Below are 26,767 nucleotides of genomic sequence, written 5' to 3'. Positions count from 1 at the left end.
CCTTTTTAAGGATATGATAATGAATATTAATTGCATTTACTTTTTTCTACTTCTAGATAGAAGAACGGGCAGAATTTTTAAATAAATCCGTTCAGAAGAGGTATACATATATACATATATTTCATTGTTTATCTGAGATAAGTCTTTCATTTGAAAACTATAAGATTGTCTCTTTTTTTTTTTAAGCAGTGGTGCCAAGTTAAGTCACCCTACAGCAGTTGTCTCCAAGATTGATAGCAGACTGGAGCAATATACCAGTGCAATTGAGGTAATTATTGTCCTAACATTTTTTTGTACATACAGCAAATTGAATGATCATCTTACTGATGCAAAAATAATTGGGGTGAATGAAAAAACATTTGCTGGAAGGTCCATAGAACATTTGACTTGAAGTTGTAATAACTTCCAATTTCCAGTTAATGATTAGTCATTGACTTGACTTCAGGCTATGGCAAAGAAAGGTCATCTGAAGTGGTAAAAAGTAGAAACTACAGAACAAGTTTAAGTAAATATAGCTTTATTTCTTTCAATTTGATTTTAGGTAGTAGTTAACCCCCCCAAAATTTGTAATTGTGGATTTATGTATGGAAGAAACGTCAAAGGGCAATTAGTTCAAACTTGACATAAATGATGAATTCTGTCTATAATACCCCTAACAAGAGGTCTTTCAATTTTGTTTACTTTATACAACTTTTACAGTGTTGTGAAACACACTGTACCCTGAAAGAGCCCATTGCAATTTTGGATAACTTTTGAAAATTTTACTTACCTGTGACTATGGTTTTCTATAAATATTCACCACCATGTCTTTTACTCCTTGGTTCCACTTCTGCCATCTACTGCAAAACAAAAGTTTAACTCTCTTTTCTGAGTTTAATTTTTTTACATGAAAGCATTTCAGGCATTTGAAGATAGCAATCCTATTTTCATTAGTCTTCTGGCCAAATATTCCCAATTCCTTCAACTCTTTCTCCTCTGTTGTGCTTCCTAGTTTCTCATCATCCTGATCACCATCATCTAGTCATTCTAGCTTATCTGTTTCCTTTCTAAATTGTGTTGCCCACAACTGAACTTGACACTTCTGTGAAAATGAGAAGAAGAAGATGGGATAAGGGAGAATGGGGGGGGGAAGGAGGGAATAGGTAGGTGATAGAAGAGGGAAGATCAAGGAAGAGGATACTCAGATTCAACACACTTTTGGACAGGGCCAGGATGAAAGGAGAGAGAGAATAGAATAAATGAGAGTGGGGAAAAATAGAGTGGAGGTACACCCAGTAATAGCAACTGTGGGAAAAATATTGAAGCAAATTTTCTAGTGAACTTATGATAATGAAAGCAACTCACCACAGAGACAGAGTCATTGAAATCTGAACACATACTGAAGTACATTTTTTTCCTCTCTCTCTCTCTATTCTTGAGGTTTCTCGTCTTCTTGGGGGTGGGGGAGAGGGGCTTATGTTTACTATTATAACACATTCAATTTTGATCAATGTATAGCATGGAAACAAAGTAAAGACTATCAGACTGCCCTCTGTGGTTGGGGGAGGAGGGAAGGGAGGGTGGGGAAAAATTGTAAAATTCAAAACCTTATAAAAAATGATAGGTAGATACTACTATTCTATATAATTGGAAAACAAATAAAATGTTAATTAAATTAAAAAAGAAAGAAAAAGAAAGAAAGAGAGAGAAAGAAGAAAGAAAGAAAGAAAGAAAGAAAGAAAGAAAGAAAGAAAGAAAGAAAGAAAGAAAGAAAGAAAGAAAGAAAGAAAGAAGAAAGACTTTTTTCCGTGGACTGACCAAAAATACTTGCATTCATATAGATTTAACACTTCTCTTACTCTGGATATATTTTAATGAATGGATGAAATTCCTTTTCTAATCAGTGCTATAATTTATATACTCAGTTAATATCCTTAAATCATCCTCATCATTACCATCATCTTCATATTATTAGCAAATAAGAATACTAATTCACATTTCACTAATATTTCTAGGGTTATAAATTATTTTCTTTATTATAACCCTTAGGTAGCTTATTCATTTTAATTTAATTATCCTAGTTTCAAAGATGAAGAAATTATGGCTCATTGTAAAGTTAATTGATTTATTTTCCTCCTTGGTCAAATTTTAATCTAAGTCTTCTGACTCCCCAAATCTACTCCTCTTTCCTGAGTACACTAAACTACCATTTTCTTAATATTTTAACTAAGTCCCCTACAATTGTGTTCATATTTAATTTTCCTAATAAAACTTTTGTTCATTTGTATTTAGTGACAAAAATGTTCAAATGTTAGAAAATAGATTATGCCTAATATGCCGACCAAATTAAAAATTCCAATGGTTTAAGCTTCTTGAGGTCAAAGATAACTTTTGATGCTTTTGTTTCCCCAGGGTACTATAAAATTGGCAAGGCATTAGACCTTAGAATCAAGGAGACTTAAATTCAAGTTTTAACCCTAACACATATTGGTTATATGAACTTACTCAAGTAAATTAAGCTTTCCATGTCCCAGGAAACTCTTTAAACTTTACAATGTGCAGAAGTTAGCTGAAATGAAATGAAATTAAATCATAGCCTGGTCCTACCAAAGAAGTACCTAATTTAGTAGTGGAGTCCCAATCATTAAATTTACTTTTATAATTCTTCCCTCCCTGCTCTCTTTTAGTAGAAATTTTACTGTAAAAGATAAAGGGAAAATTCTACTCATAAAATATATTCCTGCCACCTGGAAACTGTTGACAGAGTGAATCTGGGAATATGATTGCATACAGTAAAGAATAAAATTTTAGAATTCATCTCAAATACTTTTTTTCGAATACTTTTTCACCTCTAGTGAAAGTAGTTATTTTGGAGATAAAATTGCATTCTGAGAGTTTAATCTGTGTTACCCAGATTAAACCAGTCCCATCAATATAAATGTCCTTGGGCTAGATCAGATGATCTCTCAGGAAGAAGGAATTTTAAAGCAATTACTTTTGGGGAGAAGATAGCCTTGCTGTAAATTTCAGGAAATCAGTTTATCCAGTTTATCCACACTGAACTTACATAATTCTACCTTACTAGGGCACAAAGGCTTCAAAACCAACTAAGCCAGCAGCCTCAGATCTACCAGTTCCTGCTGAAGGAGTTCGTAACATCAAGAGTATGTGGGAGAAAGGAAACGTGTTTGCCTCCCCCACTGGGACAGGCACACCAAACAAGGTGAGTTTTAGCAATTATAAGCCTAGTTTCATTTTTCAATATTAATCAGAGCACTTTATCATAGAACAAAGACAAAATTCTTATATGAATTCCTTTAAAAAAATTTTATTCATAATGATCATACTCAGAGGATGAGTTTACAAGGATAGCCTTTGCAATATGTTTGACTAGAGTATTCTAAATTACTTTTAGGTTTGGCAGTCAATTTCTGCAGGAAAAAATAATATATATGCAATTGAAAATATCAAGATATATGTGCAAGAATATAATGTGCTGTTTGTAGTATTCAAGACCTTATACGTGATATATTTGTATAAAGAGGCAAACATTGTAGATTATCTTAAAGATCATGTAATCAGATAACAGAAAGAAACCTTTGAGGTATCTGGTTCAGTGGCATTTTATAGAGATGCTTTCATTCAGTTATTTCTAAATCCTCATGATTCCCTTTGGGGTTTTCATGGCAAAGAAACTGAAGTGGTTTGTCATTTACTTCTCCAGCTCATTTTATAGATGAGGAAACCAAAACAAATAAAGGTAAGGAATTTGTCCAGAATCACACAGCTAATAAGTATCTGAGGACAGATTTGAACTCAGGAAGATGAGTCTGGAGGTCTAGCCAGTACATCACCTATTATGTGATCCCCACTTGTTAGTGGCAGAAAGAAGATTTGAACCCTGTCTCCTAATGAGCAGGTAGGTACACCTGGACACTGGACCTGAAGTTAAGAACAACTGAATTCAAATATAGCCTCAGATACTTATTGGTTATGCAATCTTGAGCAAATTACTCAACTTCTCAGCTTTAGTTGCCATATCCATAAAATGAGAATAATTTTAGCACCTATCTCCCAGATTATTGTGAAGATAAAATGAATTAATATTTCTAAAGCAAAATGAGTTTGTTATCAATATCCTGAAGACCTGTCCCATGTCTTCTCCACTATACTAGTTGAGGACTTTTTAAAAAAATGATACACTTAAGCAATTTTTCATTCAGCTATAACAAAGATAAAAAGTATGTTTCTGACAAAGCCTGGGGTACCTCGCCTGCTGCTGCTTAGTCATAATTACAGATTGGTGGAGAGAATGCCCAGATCTTACCAAAAAGAAAATTCCACAAAGTCTCTGGGAAGTCAAGCAAGAAATCAAGGATATGTTAAGAACCCAGGTTTCCCTACATGTCTGCAAGCAGCCAGTGTGTGTCTCTCTCTGTGTCTGTGTCTCTGTCTGTGTCGCTCAGTTTCTCTGTGTCTCTCTGTCTTTCACTCTCCCCCTCCCTTCTTCCTCATACCTCTCTCTGTGGGTTCTATAGCCAGTCCTGAAGAGAGTCTGGTATCACATGTGACTCCTAAAAAAAGGATATCTCTCTTTTCCAAGGCTTTCCCACCACCCCCAGCTAAGCAGCCACACACAGAATACTCCAGCCTTAGTCAGAAAGCAATATTTTGTCCATTTTAGTATCTTAAATTTTGTATGCTTAACTCTCTTTCACAGGAAACTGCTGGCTTGAAAGTGGGGGTTTCCAGCCGCATCAATGAATGGCTAACTAAAACCCCAGAAGGCAACAAGTCCCCTGCTCCTAAACCTTCTGTAAGTGCATCTAAGACATTCTATGGATTCCTTTACACTTTCTCCTTCCAGCTGAAAGCTAGAGGAAAAGAAAATAATTTAATTTGATATGAGAAAGCAAAGTAGTCCAGTTTCCTTCTAATAAATATGCAGGTACCAAAGAACCTCAGTCATGGATTTAGAGCTGGAAAGGACTTTATTGTGGACCAGTCCCTTGAGAAGAAAACTAAAATGCAGAGATAGCATGCCTTATTCAAGGTCACATAGCTAATATAACCCTGAGCAAGTCACTTAGCCTTGGTTTACCTCAGTCTCTTTATCTGTAAAATGGAAAAAAATAACAGTACCTACTACTCAGGGTAGCCATGAGGATCAAATGAAATATTTGTAAAACATTTAGCACAATGTCTAGCACATAGGCAGTGCTTTATATAAATGTTTATTCATTAGAACTAGGATTTGAACTCGGAGCTTTTGATTCTTTTATCAGATTCTTTCTCCATACCAGACTTGAGATTCCTCTCGATAATTGTTGGATCATAAAATCACTTTTTTTTTAGAGCTGAAAGAAACCTTAGACATTTAGTCTAATCCCCTGATTTTTATCAGAAAAGAAACTGAAACTCAAAATGTGAATGGGTTATCAAAGCTCACACAGGATGTCAATGATGACACGGATTTGATTATTCATCTATTGAGGGTGAGGAAGTATGGACGATATTGAACAGAACACCTATTGGCATCTGGGGAAATGAAAAGGTGTTTGCTCTGGATAAAGCCTGGTTTTCTGGTGGATAAACACCAGGGCAGGCTGGATAGAGGCTGTCACTCAACAAGCAGGTCTTCCTCAGAACTAGTCCTAAAAATAAATGAATTAACTCCCCTTGGAAAATCAGGATCTCTGAAATTTCATGAAGTTACTCCAATGAAAGGAAATAGGCAATGTTAAGACAAATGGCAGGATATCTGTGTTGGCTAGCTCCAGTCCCCTAGTGGCTGGATGGCATCATACTAGAAACACTTGTCTGGTTTACCTGAGGTGAGTATCTGATCCGAGAGAAGTCCTGGTTTGGAAGGTCTCTTAGCATAGCATGAGTTAGCACCATTCCAAATGGGATGGGAAGAAAGTTTTCTTCATACATAGGCCCCTATTGCCTCATCAAAGCATGAAGGTAAACTTGGGTTCTTAAGGACTATGCAAGCAGAGCATAAGTCCTACTGAACCAAAAGAACTTTATGAGTATAGACTCAGAAACTCACTCTGAAGCTTGGTCTGAGGAGGCTCAATGCCATCTACAGAGCTGGCCTTCTATTAGTGATGAAATTTTCAATCATAGCCACTCAGGAAGGCTAGCTAGTAAGCCTTAGAAATGGTGCCATTTGTGCTGCTAAAATGAATATTCAGCCCAGTAAAATCTCAGACACTTGAAGTAATACATTTATTTTTATTCAAAAGCTTAGCCAAGGATGGATCTATTCATGCTTCAGCATATTACATATATAAACTACAACTCTTCTATATTATTGATTAATAAATCAATAAGTCAACCATATTCTGCCTTGATAATTAGAAGACAGGTCAAAACCAGTTGCTCCCTTACATAGAATACTTCATGTAAATATGTAAAATGATATTTATGTCTCTAACAGAGGATCACTCCAAGTTGCCATGGTAACTAACATTTGTGACTTCATTGGTTTGAGAATTCTCACAAATCAAGTTCATAATAATTCTTTATTTCTGTCCATAAGTGACTTGTTCATGTTCAGAGGATCACAGCTTTAAAACTGGAAGGGACATAAAATATGCTCTAGTCTAAACTTTCTCATTTTGTAGATGATAAAGCAAAGTTGTGGTTTGCTCAAAGTTTCCATATGTATTAGTAATAGATTTGAATTCAGGTCCTCTAAACTAAAATAAAAACATTAAACCAAGTATTCTTTCCATTATAGTTTTACACATCTAGAGTCAGAGGTTGAATTTGAACCCAGGTTTTCCTTTTTCCTAGTCCATCACTGTCTACTACACCTTCTAATCAAAAAGTTAGAAGAAAGTAGATTACAAAGTAATTACGAAATTTCTACCTTAAAACAATTTTGATAAACAAAATATCTCCTTCGCTTCCTGCTTACAATTAGTTAAACCTGTTATTGAATGACTACACTGAACAAGCAGATGTAAAATGACCACTGTTTTATTCCTTAGAGTGTCCTTTCCTCCCTTGAAACTATGTCTCAATTTCTGTGGAGTTGTTGCTATACCCTAACTCATGTTATCTTTCTTTTTAAATTTTATTTTTAATTGTCAAACATTTATTTTTCCCCTTACATCTTCAGAGGTGAGAAAGTAGGATAATCCCTAGACAATCAGAGACACCAATAGGTGAATTTCTATCCTAGGATAGAGGCAATCCATAATCTCTTTTTCATGCTTCCTGCTGTGTGAGGGTGCAATCAGAGGCATGTGTCTCTAGGAATTCTGAAAAGGACAAGAATGAAGCTAAGTTTTAGGGAGAGTAGTATCCAATTGATACCCATTCATTAGTAGCACAATTAAAAAGAAAAAAAGAAACAACAGAATTAAAGAACCTTCTGTTAAAAATTGTCTAAGAACATAAAACAATTTCCTTCATGAATATTTAATCCAATCCAACAAATATTTATTAAGCACCTACTATACACATATTGAAAATGCAAAAACAAAGTCAGTGTCTGCTCTCCAAGAGCTTAAAGTTTGATGGAAAGCTAAAATATATTAACAGATCATTATGAGGAAAGTGAGAGAGAGAAAAAGAGACAGAGAGAACTAAGTAAGCAAAGGGGAATCAGGAAAGAATCCTTCCCCATGTAAGATCGTCACAGACAGGGACTGTCCCACTTTAGCATTTGTATTTCTAGTGCCTTTTCCCAGTTTGGCACATAGTAGGTGCCCAATTAAGTGTTTGTTGATTGAGGTGATACATTAGTTAAGCCTTGGAAGAAACCAGAGATTTCAAGACAGAAAAGTACACAACAAAATTACCCTGCTCCAGATATAATAACTTAATGCCAGTCTTTGATCTGGTAGGAATTAAAATTTATAAAAAAGATTTCACTCAACATCTGTCATTATTGGTTCTCCCTCCAAAAGGAATTTAAAATCTTTCCCAATCTACACTAGTTCCTACTTGATTCCTCATTTGGGTGGTTTCTATTGTTGCTTGCGAATGGAACATGTAAAATGTCATGTAATTTTGCAAATGGAATTCCATTCTAAATATATCTGCCTTAGTTGTCTTGTTTCTCCTTATGTCTAAAAACCCCATTAGAAAACAAATAAAATGCTAACTTGTCTCTCTTTTTTGTTTAAAAAAAATCAACAAACTCTCTCAGCTGACTACTCTTCCTCTTCACTCTTTGATCTCTGCTTGACTGGAAACCTGCTTCTGATGCCTTCATTTCTTCCTCTGCTCTTCAGGAGTGAGTCTTTCTTTAAAAAATATAAAGCCAGGTCAGGTAAATCCATTTACATTTCCACTTTGATTAAAAAAAATGCCAATTTCTTTCTGTGCTTTAATCAGTGTTATCTGGTAACATGATGGGCAAATTGCCAAAGTGTTGCCATTGCCAAATATCACTTCATCACCCTATCCTTTCTCAAGTCCTAAAATATACCTCTTGGCAACCTGTACTTTAAAACTGAGTTCAAACTGAAAATAACTTAAGATTCTAGGGAGTGGAAGATTTCTAGAACATATTTAAAGACAGAAAAACATAGGTATGAAAGACAAAAATTTATTTTCTCTGAATCACCTAGGTTTAAAGCAAGCCACTTTCCAAACCTAGCCTCAACATGTCACTTAGTCTAATTTCCAAAACTCTAAAGATACCTTCAGGACAACTTCATAACAATTATCTTGTCATACTGGAAAAGGGTCTGGGGAAACTCTTTCAGAAACAATTTGAACACACTGCTTGATGCTGCCAAATTAAATAGTTGTAGTTCTTTCTTAGATATCAGGAATCATGTGCTGTTGCTAAAATCCAAAACTCAATGAGATCCTTAGCAAGGTCTAACCTGGCTGGCATAGTGGCAGGTACAACCAGAGAATTCTAAAAAAACATTGTTTGCTTTTTTTTTGTGGGTTTTTTTGTGTTTTTTGTTTTTGCAAGGCAATGGAGTTAAGTGGCTTGCCCAAGGCCACACAGCTAGGTAATTATTAAGTGTTTGAGACCACATTTGAGCCCAGGTACTCCTGACTCCAGGGCCATTGCTCTATCCACTGCGCCACCTAGCTGCCCCCAAACATTGTTAATAATTATTATTTCTTCTCTCTAGTCTAATGTTTCATAGTGTCATAGAAGTGGTGGCAGTTCTTGAAAGTTAAACCAACGGGATTATAACTTGGGCAGATCTTAACTAAACCAATATGGTTTCAAATATAGACCCAGATATGGACTGTGATGAGCCTTGTAAAATTTGTAAAGTCATCACTGAAGTATTTGATTCCCCCCCTCCCCCCCCCGCCCTCAGCAACTCATGAGGACCACCGAGTAAGTCACAGGGTCACAGTATCACTGATTTTGAGCTGAAAAGGCACTTAATAGTTCATTTTTCAGACAAGGAAATTGAAGCTCAGATAAGTTAACCCACTTGCCCAAGGTTACACTAGCAATATCTGAATTGTTAGAAGGAACAGCTACACCAATGAAATAAAAGATCCAGGAATTCTTGAAGTGACATAGATTTGTCCTAGTACCCATACATGCAACTGCTTCTTTTAGAGCTCTCATTGCCACAGAACAAGGACTTGTGGAGATAGGCATCACGTTCACAAAAGTCAATATATGTTCTATAAAAGTATTTTTTTTATCAAGAGTAATTTATGTAGGTCATAAAAGGGAAAACACAAATGTGCTATTTTTCTCATCTAAATTCATACTTAATTCAATATATACCAAGTTATTATAATTATAAAGTTTGGTATCCTTCCTAAAGTCTATTGTTTCTTATATCTATAGTAAAATCTTGATTATCCATTTGTGGATTATCCAGTCCATTTGTGGATTTTCTATTGCAAATGTATTCTGAGAGCCTCTTCTCTATACCTTTTAGTATATCTTTAGCTTATCTTCCTGTTTCTCCTGTTCTGACTTTTCCTCTTTAGCCAATTAAAATGTGTCCAGGGACTATATACTGCTTTTAATATTGATTTATGAAAAATTTAAATAAGTATTATAGAATTAAAATGAATGCTAAGTACATATAAATTATTTTAGATAATCTATGCTATATTTTATTCCAATAAGCACAAATTATGAAAAGTCAATTATATGATTTCTCCTTACATCCCCATATTATCTGTCTGCCTCAAACTAAGGCAAGTGATGTAAGCAATTACCCAAAGCCATGCAGGAAACCAGTGATCAGGCCAGGATTAAAACTCAGTTGTTCTGAGTTTTAGCCCCGCACTTTATCCAAAAGACAAAAATTATATTTGTAAGATAGGAAAACAAAAAACAAAGCACTTAGAAATGGTCAGTCTGATGTATTGGAGATAGGTCAAAGGTCAGTTTGAATTTCAGCACAAACTATCAGGAAATCACCTTTTTACTTCACTGAAAAAGCTAAAGCAACTGAAAAATGCAAAATTCTGAGACAAAGTATAGGCATGATCAAAGTATGAACTTTTGTCTCATCTACTTTCCTTTGTTTCTAACAGGACTTAAGGCCAGGTGATGTATCAAGCAAGCGCAATCTCTGGGAAAAGCAATCTGTGGATAAGGTCACTTCACCTGCTAAGGTAATTTCTTAGGCATTTATTTGTGGGAGAACCTGTCTTTCATGCTCAGACTGCACAGGCTCATAGGAAAACAAGAAGCATGGGCAAGAAGAATTAGCAGACTTGGGCAATCATTCCTTGGTATTAGTAAAGTTAATGCCAGACTGGTTCCCTGCAGTTTTTCCAAAGGCAAGAAATTGATTTTGAAACAAAGGAATCAATTCAACTTCTAATTGTCAGTCCACATATTTCTGCTATGTTATAGTCCAGCAGAGGGGAGGGGAGGAAAAAAATGATGAACCAAGGGTTAAGTAAGGTCAAAAACTTTAGGAGAAAGAATCCTGGAACTGAAGATCAGGGTTAAAAAACTAAATCTGCCAGCTTTGTGACTTTGGACAAGTCACTGAACCTTTCTAAGCCTCAGTTTCCTTACCTGGAACATAAGGGGGGTGGAAGAGTACCCTCTAACTCTGAATCTGAGATTCTCTGATCTAGATATAGGCAGAAACTCTGGAGTAAACAAATAGAGGTAGCTTTTAAACAAACTTTGAATAAACTTCCTTTTAAGACTAAAACCTAGTTTTATACTAATTTGTACAACTATAGAATCACCATCATCCCTTATTTTGAGAGACTGTTTCTTCTATATTCCATGACCTTGTTTCTTTGAACTACTTAAACATCAGTCAAGCTGGCTTTTTTTTCCTTCTAGCCAGTTAATTAGCTCTTGCATTTCCTTGGTCTAGCTCCTGTACTTGTACCCAACAAGATCAGTTTTTTCCAGTTCTAAAGGAAGTTTCTGACTTTGAGTGCCACCAGTTAGGGCAACAAGACATGGGAAAAGAAAGAAAAGAAAAAGAAAAGAAAGAATAGGAAAAAAGACTAATAAGCAATGGGAAGCAAAAAAAATTAGGGGAGCATAGACACGGAAGGAAGATTATTTCAGGTACCAAAGAATGGCACCAAAGCCAAAAACTGTACACATCAATAAGTATTTTCTTGTTGATAATAAACACCTAATTATAAGGTTGTGGTTCACCATTTTAAAGGTCTTTTTCTCTTGGCAGGTTTGAGACAGCTGGAGAAAGAACACTAGGTACCTGCTCTAGATGCTGGACCAGTTCAATTTAAAAATGCTCAATTGTTCTGTTTTATATTTATGTTGATTTACTAAAATGTGGGTTCTTTTTATTTTGGTTTATTTTGCATTATCCCAGTTAAACCCATGTATATTAGCACTGTATTTAATAATCACAATCTAGAGACATTCAAGGTAAAAATACTGCCTTTGCACAGGAGCCTATTTCTAAAGAAAACCCATGCTGTGAAATATAGACTTTTCTACTGAGAGTCATAACTCTATGTCTGAACAATGATTTTAGCTGCATCAGAAGTCAACCAAAATATATTCAAGTTGAAAAATGCCTAAGGAATGTGTGCAGTATCCATAGAAAAATAAACAGTTACTACTTTTGGAATACAGAAGTCATTGTTTCTGCACTTTAGAATAAGGCATGGAAGAAATAATTTTAGTTGACAATTGTAATATTTTCTGTAAGTTGCCCATGTCAGATTTGAGATACTGCAGCATTAATTTGTCTTTTTTTGTTTGTTTTATACTTCTAAAGTATCACTTTTTCCATTCTAGTTAAGTTAATATCTAAGTTGGATTATTATGTTAGCTGACAGTGGTACTAATTTCTTAAGGCTGGTGGTTTTGTGGATTTCTTTGGTAGTGAATAGTAGTAACATGGACTGCAATTTAGAATATATATATATATATATATATATATGTATGTACTAGTATGCATACATATATATATATATATATACATACAAACATAGCTTTACAAAATTTAGCGCCAAGCACTACTAATGGTAGGATGCTTTAATATGTGCTAGAATATTATATTTAGTAATAAACCTACATAACTAGTTAATATCACAGCTTTAAAAAATAAAAAAATCACAACTTCTATATTAATATTTCACAATTGCCATTAGAAGCATGGCAGGAGATCTGAAAATTTTAAATGTCAGAAGACCTTTGATAAAAGGGAAGAAAAAGTAATGAAAAAAGAAAAGTTAGAGGAGCCAACATAGGTCAGTGTTTTCTATAAAACACATTAGTTAATTTATATAAACTACCATAATTCAAGGTAATTCTAAGTATAGTATGAATTATACTGGACCCAGTTCAAGGTCCTTTTATAGTGGAATGCCCATTATAAGTTGGACATACTCTCTAAGGTCCCTTGCAGCCCTAAAATTATATAATAAAAATTGATTTAAAAAACTGTAAATTCTTGCAGATTGGTCTCAGGTGTTTGTACAAAGACTAACTTGAACTAAACTGGGCTTTAAAGAACAACTAACAAATATGAGTTGTTGGGGCCCCCAAAATTTCTTTTAACAAAATAACAATGTGTTTAAACTATGAAGTTATTTTCCTTGAACTTTCTCAGTCTTAGCCAGTGCAAATGAATTGAAATTTCACAAATATGTATGAATTTTGGAAACTTTTTCATTCTCACCCCACCTCCAGGAGAACCTTTGTTCAATGACTCTTTTTACATGTACTTATAATTAAAACATAAAGTCTTTCTTAAAACAGCACATGTTTATTCTTCATAATAAAAGAAAAACGGGACTCTGGCAAATGGTTCCTGATTGGATAGCAATGTATTTAGCTAGGGTATACAAACATACTCATCTCTGGTTTGACTTAACAGAGTAAGTCAGGCTCAGTTCCAAGCTCCTGACAAGTTGTAGGAGTTTTCAAATCTATAATTTTTCCCATTCTCAGTTGGGGTTGGCTGCAGGTACAAAATGCATACAAATAGAGATCCCTGACTGCAGCAGAACCTTTTTTCTTCCAATTCAGCCAAGAGCATCTCAATATTCTAGGGTAGCAGACAAGAGGAAAAAAGCATTATCTGAGATTCTAAAATAGTCATTCACTCATTTTTAAAACGTAGATAGAAAGATTAAGGATAAGATGTTTGAATTTTCATGCAACACCTGAGTTCCCACAGATTCCTTAAAAATGAAGTACATAGAGTGAATTAAGTCAAAAAGAGACCTACCCGGAGTTAACTTGGTACTGAATATTTAAATTAAAACTCTTCCTTCAAATAATATTTTCCTATCAGAGATAAAGTTGGTAATAAGATCTGCAATATATCAACCATGAATTGTGCTCCAGTAATTGGTTGTAATATGTATGAGGGTAAGATTTTTGTTCTATCATTTTGTTTTAATTTTCTTTTTAAAACAACTTGGTTTTGTTGTTTACATGTTAGAAGACAAATGCATCTGTTAATTCTAAGAGGTGAGACTGCAAGTTGCCTAGTATTTTCTGTGAATCTGCCATTTTATAAACACTTCAGAATTTCATTGACAACCAAGAACTGCAATACAAACAATATATTCTGAAACTGCATCCACAATAAATGAAATATCTCTAAAATGTCTTTGCCTTGTTGTTCTTTTGAGTTTTTTTCAAAGTATAAAATATGCTAGCTATTTGAGTGATTACTTTTCTACAAAAACAAGATAAAAGGGGCAGCTGGGTGATGCAGTGGATAGAGCACCTGGAGTCAGGAGGACCTGAGCTCAAATAGGACCTCAGACACTTAATAATTGCCTAGCTGTGTGACCTGGGGCAAGTCACTTAACCCCACTGCCTCGTTAAAAAAAAAAAAAAAAAAGATAAGAAAGAGAAGTACCTGTATTTCAATATAGAACTGTTTCTCCTTTTAATATAATTCTTGCCTTGAAAATACTCTTCCTTATAAGGTAACTTTGTTAGAGAATAACTAATTGTGTTTTAGTAAGTACCTAGTCAACAAACATTTGTAGCAGGAATTATGCTTTGCCCTGAGTAAACAAATGTAAGCCAAAAAGGAGGATGGTCCCTCAAGAAGCTTGCATTCTAATAGAGGAAAATAAATACAAAAGAGAACTGAAAAGCAGAGAGGGTGAACAAAAGGTGGAATGTGGGAATATTGACACTCCTGTCTAGGACAGGAGTTAGGCTAAACTCAGGAATTAGATCCAGATGAGAAGAAGGTGCCTTCATGGATTTATAACGACTGAGGAAGGGGGAAAGTAAGCAGAACTTGGAGAACTATACACAATAACAAAAACAATGTAAATGGAAAAAATATGATCATTTTAAATTATCTTATGCCACCTAGAAAAAATGATTTTAAAAGTGCTTGTCTATAGATTAAAGAGCTTTGCTGACAGATTCAGGTTAGAATGGTGCTTGGTTGGGACAAGATCTATAAGTCCATGACCATTAAAACAATGTAAAATATTTATAAAATCTCTCCTTACAATTCTACTTCGAGACATACATAGTACAGATTTTTTTTTAGGTTTTTGCAAGGCAATGGAAGGGTTAAGTGACTTGCCCAAGGTCACACAGTTGGGCAATTATTGTCTGAGACCATATTTGAACTTAAGTCCTCCTGACTCCAGGGCCCGTGCTCTATTCACTATACCACCTAGGTGCCCCCCACAGCACAGATTTTGACAGATGGTTCTTTTGGGAAACTCTCCATGACTACTTAATTGTGGTCATATGATCTTCTACATGAATGTACTACCAGGATGCCGGGGAGAGAAATGTGAGGTTTTTGAGGTTTTGTTGCTGTTGGTGGTAGGGGCGAGGGGCTAAAGAAACTCTACAATTCCAGACTTGAAATTTGTGTATCTCAGTTTCAGTGTACACTCAGTTCATAATTGTAACTTTGCTTTTATGGTGATTGAAGCTTTTCAAAACACATTATGTGTTATCTAATTTTATTCACACAACAACCTTATAAGGGAAATGTTAGGTATTCCCATTTTATAGATGAGGAAACTGAGGTTGAAAGAAGTTAAATAACTAGCTCAGGGTCACCCAGAAGTAGTCTCTTGAGAGAGAATTTGAACTCAGACCTTCCTGACTCTGAAGCCCAGCACTGCACTCCCTAATAAAGAATATAAGCCACTATTTTATCATGGAAGGATTATAAACAATTCAAACAGAATTATGGCCCCTATATTATCAAGGAAGAAGCTGAGGCTCAAAAACATTAAGTGGCTTAAAGTAACATAGTTGGTGACAGTTAAAGCCAGGATTTAAACCTGTCTTGACTCCAGGGATTTTAGAGTTTAATGTTTTATTTCTTTAATCAATATTTCCTGGTGTTTCACTTTGATCTCTGTTCCAGTTTTTGAAATCTTTTCTTCTTTCATCTTGCTTTTGGTCCAGTAGTTATCCTGCTGAGTGGGCGGTCTAAGTAAAAAGTAATATGTCCCCCCAAAAAGCAAAGAAATTAAAGGAGAAAAAAATCAATGCTAGCTACCAGTGTGAACCTGACTTCCTGGAAGATATGACTTATCACTGTCATCTATTTTCATCATCATCATCATCATCCCTATCATCATATTCTTGTTATTTTGCAAGTGTGTTCTTCAGTTTGTCTTATAGTTATGATAAAATTATTGATCTCAATAGAAGATGGGAGGAAAGTGGCTAGGATGAGAAGTAGAGAATAAATTTATCTCTCTCCTATCATATTGGCAAAGTCTGGTTTCTGGTACTGTGGTACTTTATTATAGGTAACATCTTAAGTGTTATGGTTACTATACATCATCATCATCATCATCACCATTATTATTATACAATTAGAGTTTTCTATTAAACATTATCTTGAAAAATACTTATAAAATTATGTATTTGGAAGAAAACTTTTTCTGTTTAAATAATGTTATACTGTTATAATGTAAATTTTGACAAAATATTATTTCATTTATGAAATTATATTTAAAGTCAACTTTTTTCAGTAATGCCTCTACTACATAAAGCAAGGCATAACTACATTGGGTAAAACTGCTGCTTATAACAAAGCTTGTTTCAATATGTACTCTCTAATCTATTTCTTTTTCTGAGTTCTAATCCAGAAGAAACCAGGCTTCTTTAATGAAATGCTTTCCTTAACCATGTTATTTTCTTTGCCTAGTGTAATTCAAACTAATTTAGCCACAGACTACTTTAGCATTTGAAATATATTAACAGAATCCATAAATAAAAAACTATGAGGTCAAGACCACAGGCTGCTATTAGCCAGAGTTCCAACTAAAACAACAGACTCGTATTTTGGTAAAAGTAAACCACAAAGTGAAGGTTGATGTTGAAGAGCTCCTTTTCTTCATTTTTTCCTTTATAATTTTGGAGAGGTCAAGAATATGTATGTATGTATATATGTATGTATGAAACACACATGCTAGAACATGTGACTAATGTTAGAAGGAAGAGGGTGGACTTAGGTCTTCTGTCTGCCTACACTTTTTTCATCAGGCCAGCCCTTGTCAACAAGTCTTCCTCCCTCATCCATGGTAGCCTAGTAGAAGCGAGGGAGGTCTGTGACTTGGCACAGATATCCTGTCCCCATCTGTTGTGGCTTCATCTGCTGATCTGAGGAAGTTATACAGGGGAAGAGTTTGGCTTTTAAAAAAATTAACAATGACATTTTTCAAGGAATCTTTATTTACACCATTGCAAAACACAGTTTAAGCTTCCTATTTTAAAAACTTAAAAACAAGAAGAAATGTGAGGGTTGACTATTTTGAGAGCAAATTAATTCTGCTCCAAATGTTAAATCATGGTGCTATGGTCTTTTTTAAGATTATTTCCATTCTTGTTATTGTACTCCTGCAACACCACACACATCATCTTAAGACCTTGGGCAGGACTTTTGGATGGACCTCCATCTGCTTCCTCATTTTTAAAATGAAGGGGTTAAATTAGAGGACCTTAAGTCTGTCAGTTCTATGATTATGCAATAATTTCTGCCTAGTTTCCTTAACTAATTGACCCTACAATTCAAACTGTTTAAATATAAAACCTCATATATATATATATATATATATATATATATATATATAACTCATATATGTATATAAGTAGTATATATCTATATATGAAAATATATACATATAGGTTATGCATGTGTATATATTTTGTATGTATATATTTTCATATATAGATATATATGGAAAAATTTCCAGAACAGGAAATTCAGACATATTTGTGAAATTTCAATTTTGTCTTCATTGGCTAAGCCTGAGAAAAAAGTTCAAGGAAAAATCCAAATTTTCCAATTATGCTTGTGTTGCTGTTCCCCAAAAGATAAGACTCAGGGAAAAGGTCAAGGTGGAAGGAACCTGAAAAGTTTGTTTTTCAGAAATTTTGAATAAAGATGAGATTACAATTCATAGAATTCAGTGTCCATCCTCTTGCTTCTAATGTAGTTACATGTGGTAGCATACATGCATACATACATTAAACACACATATTCTTGACTTTTCCAAAATTATAAAGGAAAAATGGAAGAGGAGCCATCTCAGCACCAAGCTCCACTTTGAGGTTTATTTTTACCAAGACACCAGTCTATTGTCTAATCTTTTCTTACTATAAGGTTTCTGATAAAATCTTTTTTAAACACATTGAAATATTATCAACATATTCAAGTTTAACAGATAGACTCTGTATAAATAGCATCATAGAAGTGCCACAAAATGTTATTTAGGAAGGTAGTCACTATTGTGTCACCCATTTGCCATGGATAATAATAATAGAGGTACTATATATGTTCAATTTATATCAGATCGTTTGCTGCCATGGGGGAGAGGGGTGGAAGGGAGGGTCGTAGAAAAATGTAGAACTCAAAAGTTTGTAAAAGGATGAATGCTGAAAACCACCTTTGCATGTAATTAGAAAATAAATACATTTATTAAAATAACACAAAATAATAACAGAGGTATTAAATGAGAGAGTTGACCTTCCAAAATTAATGCCATTCAGGCCAAACATTTACCAGGGATGTATTTATCATGGTATACAAAGATGAAACCCCTGTCTCCCCAAAAGGAAGCCTCCAAAAAGCAACGGCCTGTTCCAAAATGCTCTGTGGGTCCACATCCCCTCTAAAGGGGGAATGGGGGAAGGAAAGGGGGGAATAGGTGATGGAAGAGAGGGTACTCGGATGCGACACACTTTTGGACAGGGCCAGGATGAAAGGAGGGAGAGAATAGAATAAATGAGGAATAGAGTGGAGGTACAGCTAGTAATAGCAACTGTGGGAAAAACATTGAAGCAACTTGTCTGGTGGACGTCTGAGAAAGAAAGCAACTCACCCCAGAGACAGAGCCATTGGAATCTGAACGCAGGCTGAACAACACTATTTTCCCTCTCTCTCTATTCTTGAGGTTTCTCATCTTCTTGGGGGGCGGTATGATTATTCTTATGTTTACTCTTATAACATTTAATTTACATCAATGTATGACATGGAAACAAGGTAGAGACTGTCAGACAGCCTTCTCTGGGGTAAAAATTGTAAAATTCAAAATCTTACAAAAAATGATAGGCAGATACCACTATTGTCTATAATTGGCAAACTAATGAAATGTTAACAAATAAAAACCAACACCCTCTAGCTCCGCCAGCGAATCCTAGTGGGACTGGATTCGATTGAGAGCACAGAGGGCGGCGGGTCCCGAACCTCGGAACCGGGCGCCCGGGTCTCAGTTTCCCCGTAGACGCCCGGCGCCACGGCTTTGGAGGCGGAAGTGCGGGGGCCGCCTGCTTCCGCTTCCTCCTCCCTCCCGCAGCCGGCCGCTTCCGCCCGCTGGGCCGGAAGGGGAGGTTCCAGGGCGCCCGGTTGCCGGGGTAACCGGAAGCGTAGCGGCGCGCGCCCGGCCGAATGCCCCCAGAGCTCGGGCTCCAGTTCGGGGGGCTGGGGTGGGAGCGGAACAGCTACTCCTCCGGGCCGCCCAAGGGCTTGCTCCCGAAACTGTGCGGGACTGGCAGGCCGCGGCAGCCGGGGAGGGGACCGGGACTCGGCCTCGGAGCGAGAGAGCAGCGGATCGGGCGAGGTGAGGACGGGCCGAGGGGCGGAGCAGCCTCCTCGAGACCGCCCTCTGCGCGCGGGCTGCGCAGGCGCGAGCCGGGGTGACCCCCCGGCTAGTTGGGGTGACCCCCCGGCCCTTGCATTTGACACCCGGGGAAACTGAGGCCCAGGGAGGCGAACCGACCCGGCGGCCGCACCCCCGGCCCTTCCACCGCCCGCAACAAGCAAAGGGCCGCGGACGCGGGAACCCTCTAGAAAGCTCCAGATTCGGGGTTACCAGCCGAGGCCGCGTGACTCCTGGGGGTCACTTCACCCGCCCGCCTCGGGGGCCTCAACTGGCCACTGCGACTGTTAGAAGCTGCGCCTCCCCGTCTGGGTTTGAGGGTCCCATGAGGTCGCGGTGGGCTTTGTGAGGACGCTTGTTTCCTTCCGCCTGCCTCGTCTTTCTCCCCAAAATCAAGCTTCAACGCTTGATTTGCCCACTTTTGGTCCGGGTCTTTCCTACTTAATCTCTGCAAATTTCCCCAGACTCCTTAATGGAATGTCCGACCCTCACTGGACCAAGTATTAAAACACAATCACTGACATCCTGAAGAGAATAAAATTCCAAATTAGTATTGGATGCCACACAAAAATTTCCTTATGTCCATTACTACAATTTTTTTTTTTTAGATTTTTCAAGGCAATGGGGTTAAGTGGCTTGCCCAAGGCCACACAGCTAGGTCATTATAAAGTGTCTGAAACCGGATTTGAACCCAGGTACTCCTGACTCCAAGGCTGGTGCTTTATCCACTAGCCACCTAGCCGCCCACCATTACTACAATTTAAAGGAAACCAAATATCTTCTAATAAAACAAGGAAACTAAAAAAAAATAATAAAAATAAAATTAAAAAAAGGAAACGAGGTATGGGAATGAACAGAAGACTTCAAAGATACTTTGATCCTTCTGTTTCCACTCCTTTCACAATTAAGGAATACTAATGGGTATGAAATGCAGCTGTCAGAAATGAGTAAGCCACTGATGGTGTTGGATATCAGAGCACAGAGGAAACTGGAGGAGATGTCACTGGTGGGATGCCCAGACATATTGAGGAATAAGGGGAATCTCAGAGAACAAGACAGGTAGACTACTGAATAAATGGATGGTTCTAAGATGTCAGAAAACATCTACAGTATATTTCTGTCTAATATTAAAATTTGCAAAAGTGAAATAAAGTCGTAAGAAAATCATGAGAATCTTTGGGAAATTTTTATATCTCAAAATTGTATCCTTTCACTATTCTGGCATATTATAAAACTTTGATTAACCCCAATATTTAGGGAAAGCATAATCTTCAACACTTTAACCAAGGAAGATAGATCTCTGATATAAACTTATTTTGCTGTGATTTTCCTCTTTCCTCCATGCAATTCTTCTCCATTGAAGGAAGAAGGATTTCAGTTAAGTTTTGAATTAATTAAAAGTCATTTATTTGAGCTCTGATTACGTTGGATACTCAGTTTTCAATATTTAAATGTATATAAAGGCACTAAAATAGGAATGTCCCACAAAATAATTTCTTAGGAATTGTTTTGCAGTTTGCCTATATGCAAAAAAAAAGAAAATTGCAGGCTCACACATTGGAAAAAAATGTCAGAGGAGTCAGACAAAGATGAACATCTCACAGACCGAATAACCAGTGATGAAGATGAGTTGGTATGTTTTCTTTCAATGTTCTTGGATTTTATAAAGCTTCTTAATGTAGCCTGCAAAATCTGAACTTACTTGTTTTTATAAGTACTCTAGGATTCTTTAGATAATGAAGTGAATATCATAAATATGAAAATAATTTATAGTTAATTGTTTAAAAATGCCATATGCTGAAAATTATACATTCCATCCACTTGGAATTTATACTAAGATATTCAGATGAATCTGTGATCCCCTCAATGTGAATTTTCCCTCCAGTAAAATTGATTTCAATTCATCTATGCCTGCCTCTTCTGTCTTCTTGGACTCTTTATCTTCCCTCAAGTTCACCACAGGCCCCCTTCCCCCACCCCACCCCCAACAATCTATTAGTGGTCTATATTAATGATACTCCAAGAAATTCTAGTTCTTTGAAATATGGATATGAAATTAAGATTCATGTTTCAAAGTAATTCATATTCATTTAATTTTACATATAAAGTTTTCATCTTCCACATCATCATAATAGGTTTGCCATGCCTTTGAGGTCACAGAGGACAAGGATTTTAAATATGGAAAGTAAAGAAACAAAAGCATGGCTTTTTAAATTATTTTAAAAATATAAATGCATCTGTTTTGCATATCTAAGAGATTTATTGACTCATTAAATTAGGAATGATCATGCAAATTGCAACCCTAAATAAGCAAAACAAAGTCTTTGTTTCCTTTGCTACTATCATTCTTCTTCAAAATTTTAACCTTGTAATATATCTTGCCATGATTACGCCAACTTTTCAAAACTTTGGTCTATGAATAGCATGTCTTGGCAATACGTCAGAATCGAAGAACTCAGTAATGTCAGAATGTCATGTTCAAGATGATTCAAATTCAGCTGCACTGCAGCCATTAGCAGATCAATTTATTCTTTGATTTCCATTAGCAAATACTATATTAGCATTGGAGAATCTTTTAGACTTTTGGATATGTTTATATTTTAAAATAAACCTTTTGTTTTAGGATAATGATGCCTTTATGAAATTTCTAAGCGAAGATCTTCATCGGTGTGCACTGTTTTCAGGTTTGAGCTTACAAATTCACTCAATTCTCTTTATGGTGACACTAACTTGGATAGAAGGTAGGGAAGTCATAGCAGTAGAATATATAGGAAAAATAAAATTAAAATGGGTGGGAAGAGAAAAAAAATTTGATATTTTTCTCATCATGACCTTATTACTATGGTATAGTTGGAAAGAACTCTGAATCTGAGGATCTGTGTTCAAATTTTGACTCTGTTTCTTTAGAATTTAGGTCTGTGTGACCTTGGGCAAGTCAAGTATTAGTATATAATGTGAAAGATTGAAATAGATGTTAGCTTCTAGCTCTAAATCTTCTAATTCTGTTATCATGATAAATAATATTTTAGTATACACAGGTATACCTTGTTTTAAGCAAACCTTGACATATGGAAATCTAAATTAAGGGTTGATTATTTTCTTTTTTAAATAAACTATTCTAATTGAATTTATAAGATAACAGCTACACCATCTTTGTGGAAGTACATAACAAAAATTGGGGGCCTCTAGAATATGTATGTAGGTATTAGGACAGATATTAAGTTCCATTTTAGCATGATAAGACAGAAAATTCATTGGAACATCTAGGTGAGAATATCCCAAGAGGTAAATGGAGGTATCTGGAATTTGAGAAGATAATCAGGTCTATATGTCAAGATTTAGGAGTCATTTGTATAAAATTAATTAAATCCATGGGAACTGATAAAGTCATGGTTATCCCTAGGATCCTGAAAATAATTATTTGTAGTCAAGTGGACCTCCCCTATAGGAATTATCCTCCCCAGAGTGTAGGTTGGAGTGATTAAGCCAAGCAAAAAAATAGAAAAGAGAAGGGAAATCTCTGGTCCATATTATAAATATTCCCATGCATCTCTGAATTCTTCATGTTTATCATATCTTAATAGCATAGTTATATCACATTAATTTAATATACTGGGCAGCTATGTGGCACAGTGGATAAAGCACCGAACCGGGCATCAGGAGGATCTGAATTCAAGTCCTAACTCAGACACTTAATAATGACCTAGTTGTGTGACCTTGATCAAGTCACTTAACCCCATTGCCTTGCTAAAAAAAATTAATATACCACAATTTACTTAACCATTCCATAGTCAATGGGCTCCTGTATTCCAGCTCTCTGCTATCACAAAAACTGTTACTATATTTTTGTGAATTTAGAACCTTTTTACCTTTGACCTCCTTGGTAGAATCAAATGGCATTTATATTTTAGATACACTTAAAGCATAATTCCAAATTGCTTTCTAGAATTGTTAGACTAGTTTATAGCTCCACCAGTTGATTTTCAGACTTGGACAACTAGATGACCCAGGAGATAGACTGGCAGCTATGTGTTTCCTCATCTGTAAAATGAACTGGAGAAAGAAATGACAAACCATTCCAATATATTTGCTAAGAAAACGCAAAATAAAGTCACAAAGTGTCAAACATTACTGAAATGGCTGAATGACAACAAAAACTTTCTGCAGACTGGATTAAAGACAGGATATCAATCCTTTTGCAAGGACAGATGGGAAAGAAGTATCGTAGAGACAAAACAATGACGAAAAACTTTATGGAAGTAGAGTCAATCTTAGCAAGGGAGGATACCCATTAAAACAAGGATGAGCTAAGAGAGAAAGAAATATTTAGGTATCAAAAAGGGTTGTTAGCCTTGATCTCAAGTAAATTTGAAGTGAATGCTGTAAAGGATTTCAGGAACTAGAGGATAATAGAAGAGGCCTAGAAAAACTATTATGGGACTAAGCTAGAGATAAAAACAATTGACAAAGAATCAGTAAAATTAAATCTAAATTTGAAATTTAGTATAAATTGAAATTATAATGTTAATATGTAGTGTGATGACCTGGAAGCTGTGTGGCATAATGGAAATATCCTTGGATTTGGAGTCAACAGACATGGATTCCAATCTCAGTTCTTTCACTTATTAACTCTGTGACCTTAGGCAAACCATGTAGCTTCATTGGATCTCATTTTCCTCATAGGTAAAATTAAGGGATTGGACTAGATGACTACTACAGTCCCTTCCAGTAAATAAGGTTATATGATTTTCCAGCAATAAGCAGAAAGTTCTCTTCCAGAAATGGATAGAGTAGATTATGGGAATGGTTCCTGGGTAAAGATTAGTACAACTCAAAGTTAAGGGATTGAGATAATTTAATACAAGTTAAGACTTCATTGACATGACTGACCCTGCAGAAAAGGGACTCAAGTTAATAAATGGTGTTTATGAAATGGGCAAATTGAGAGAGATTATAGAAAGTTAGGATGGGGAAGAGGAGGTTAAAGGGAGGTAAGGAAGGCAAAATGAGAGTATCTGAAATAGAAAAATTGAGTTTGATATTCCAGAGTTCTAGGGTATGGCACTATTAGTATGTGGTTGATGCAGAGAAGAGAAAGCTTCTATGATTCGAACTCTTATTTCACTGATATATTGATTAGTTTGCATCGGCACCTTATCTACACTGGAGTATTTGGGAACATTTCCCCTTTGAAGGTGCCCAGTCTCCAGCCAGAAATAAAACTTTTTAGTTGCTTGCATCTTAAGGTTTCCATTAACTAGATGGAGAACCATAGTTGTATAAAATACCTGTAGTTTGCTTTATTTTTCTTTAATAATATCCACAATCTACTTAAATATTTTGTTTGCAAAATGCTTCACTTATCATTAGCATATTTCTGAGGCAGTTACACAAGGCTTTATGGAACCTTATTGGGCCAAAGACATATTAAAAGACCAGAAAGAATTGGGAGAAAGAAAAGACAAGGGCTTTTCCCAAGGCTTGTTTTTTTGTGCTTGTTCAGAATTATTTGCATGGGGGATATAAAGCATTTTGAGATCTTTGATAAAACAGCAAGTTTGGTTAGACCTATGCAAATCTGTAGGTTCTTTTTTTGTTTGTTTTTTTGTTTGGGGGTTTTTTTGCAAGGCAATGGGGTTAAGTAGCTTGTCCAAGGCTACACAGCTAGGAAATTATTAAGTGTCTGAGGCCAGATTTGAACTCAGGTGCTCCTAACTCCAGGGCTGGTGCTCTATCCACTGCACCACCTACCGCCCCTGTAGGTTCTTTTAATAAGAGTTCTCCTAAATTTAGGTGGGAGCACATGATTCCTATAAGGAAATAATTCAATGCCACATGAATTTTCTGATTCAAAATCAGAATGAAACCTCGAATGAGATGCTGCTGCCTTTGGTGAACAGGAAATACAGGTTTAAATGAAAAGCAAAATATTTAAAATTGAGAGTACTAGTTAACTAAAGTAACTCTGTTACAAAGAGCTTGGTGCCTAAGGTGAAGAATTGTTTCTGGAGAAGAAACCCCTTTCTAGTCTGCCATGGCTCTGATTTAACAGAGACAAGACCTAATTTTGGAGAAAAATTGCTAAGGGATTTTTCCTTAATTCAAATAATAGTGAATATGGATCTTGCTTTCCTAAAAAAGCTATAGCAAAAGACTTCTGTGATTTCAGCTAAAAAGCAATGGTATAGTCCGTTCTTGCAGTGAGGAAGGAGCACCTCAAATGATGACCATCCCTGACATCAGAAACTGACAGCAGAGAGAAACTCTACAAAGGTATCCAAATGAGACATATCTTTAAGGTTCAACACAAGGATGTCAATAGAGACCATTATTACTGAAGACTGCACATCAAGTAGAGATTCCATCCATTTGCTAATAGAGAGGTTCATCACCAGACAGGAATTGTTTTAGTCATAGCAACTTATCAAAGCAGTTTGCTAAATTGTGGAGGGGTTTTGCTTTACATTAGTGCAAGTTCTCATACTGGTAAAATGACAGACATTTTTTTTGTTTGTTTTTGCAAGGCAATGAGGTTAAGTGGCTTGTCCAAGGCCAGACAGTTAGGTAATTATTAGGTGTCTGAAGCCAGATTTGAACTCAGGTACTCCTGACTCCAGGGCCAGTGCCCTATCCACTGCACCACCTAGCCGCCTCGAAATGACAGACCTTTTAAAGAATTACATGGTGTATAGAAATAATAAAATCTTCCTTTAAAAGGAATAAAACTCATTTTGTTTTCTGTCCACATAAGTGTAATAAAACAACCTGTTTTATTTTGTGCTATTTGTATTATGAGAGAAAAGGGAAAGCAATTTATAGCTAGGCTCCTTACACTTGTGTTCCATTATTAAGTGGCATTTATATCCTCACTTCTTCTTGACTCAGACATCCTAATTATCTAAGAAAAACAATTCATATTTCGAAGCTACAACAAAAATAAAAGAACACACAAAGATTTAGGGAATTGTGAGAAAGAAAAAGGAAGAGTTATGTTAATGATTTCTTTTCACTTGGAAATTCATAATGGAGAGACGGGTTACAGTTCATTTTCATGATGATACTAGTTCACATTCATATATAAGTTTTAAAGTTTCCAATGCATTTTATGTACAATATCTCCTTAGACTTACAATAATCCTGCTAGAATAATGTAAACAGATGAGAAAACAGGCTTACAGAGCTTACATGACTTGCCCAAGGTCTCCTACCTAATAAGGGTATATATAGATATGTATGCATAGTGGTCTTAAATCAAGGTCTTCTT

At 35.9% G+C, this 26,767-nt stretch overlaps 2 protein-coding genes across 14 annotated transcripts in view; both read left to right on the top strand.

The window, feature by feature from the left end:
- Positions 1-12,368, top strand: part of CALD1 (caldesmon 1) — a 118,153-nt gene extending 105,785 nt beyond the window's left edge. For 3 of the 4 annotated variants that reach the window (XM_074193640.1, XM_074193644.1, XM_074193643.1), the window contains 6 exons: positions 57-100; positions 187-268; positions 3,065-3,202; positions 4,700-4,795; positions 10,477-10,557; positions 11,604-12,368. In XM_074193640.1, the coding sequence (XP_074049741.1) occupies positions 57-100; positions 187-268; positions 3,065-3,202; positions 4,700-4,795; positions 10,477-10,557; positions 11,604-11,609 (447 nt within the window). In that variant the 3' untranslated portion in view covers positions 11,610-12,368. The remainder of the gene's footprint in view (positions 1-56; positions 101-186; positions 269-3,064; positions 3,203-4,699; positions 4,796-10,476; positions 10,558-11,603) is intronic. The other variant, XM_074193641.1, reaches the window with a different exon arrangement.
- Positions 12,369-19,261: 6,893 nt separating this feature from the next.
- The window catches only part of AGBL3 (AGBL carboxypeptidase 3), a 140,761-nt gene continuing 133,255 nt past the window's right edge, over positions 19,262-26,767 (top strand). For all 10 annotated transcript variants that reach the window (XR_012470075.1, XR_012470076.1, XM_074193637.1 and 7 more), the window contains exons 1-3: positions 19,262-19,464; positions 21,019-21,136; positions 22,127-22,187. Coding sequence is in view for 8 of the 10 variants with exons in the window: in XM_074193637.1 (XP_074049738.1) it covers positions 21,071-21,136; positions 22,127-22,187 (127 nt within the window). In the remaining 2 variants the exon portion in view is untranslated. The remainder of the gene's footprint in view (positions 19,465-21,018; positions 21,137-22,126; positions 22,188-26,767) is intronic.

Source organism: Macrotis lagotis, chromosome 7 (genome assembly GCF_037893015.1).
Source record: "Macrotis lagotis isolate mMagLag1 chromosome 7, bilby.v1.9.chrom.fasta, whole genome shotgun sequence".
NCBI lineage: Eukaryota > Metazoa > Chordata > Mammalia > Peramelemorphia > Peramelidae > Macrotis > Macrotis lagotis.
This window is presented reverse-complemented; position numbering and strand designations above follow the sequence as displayed.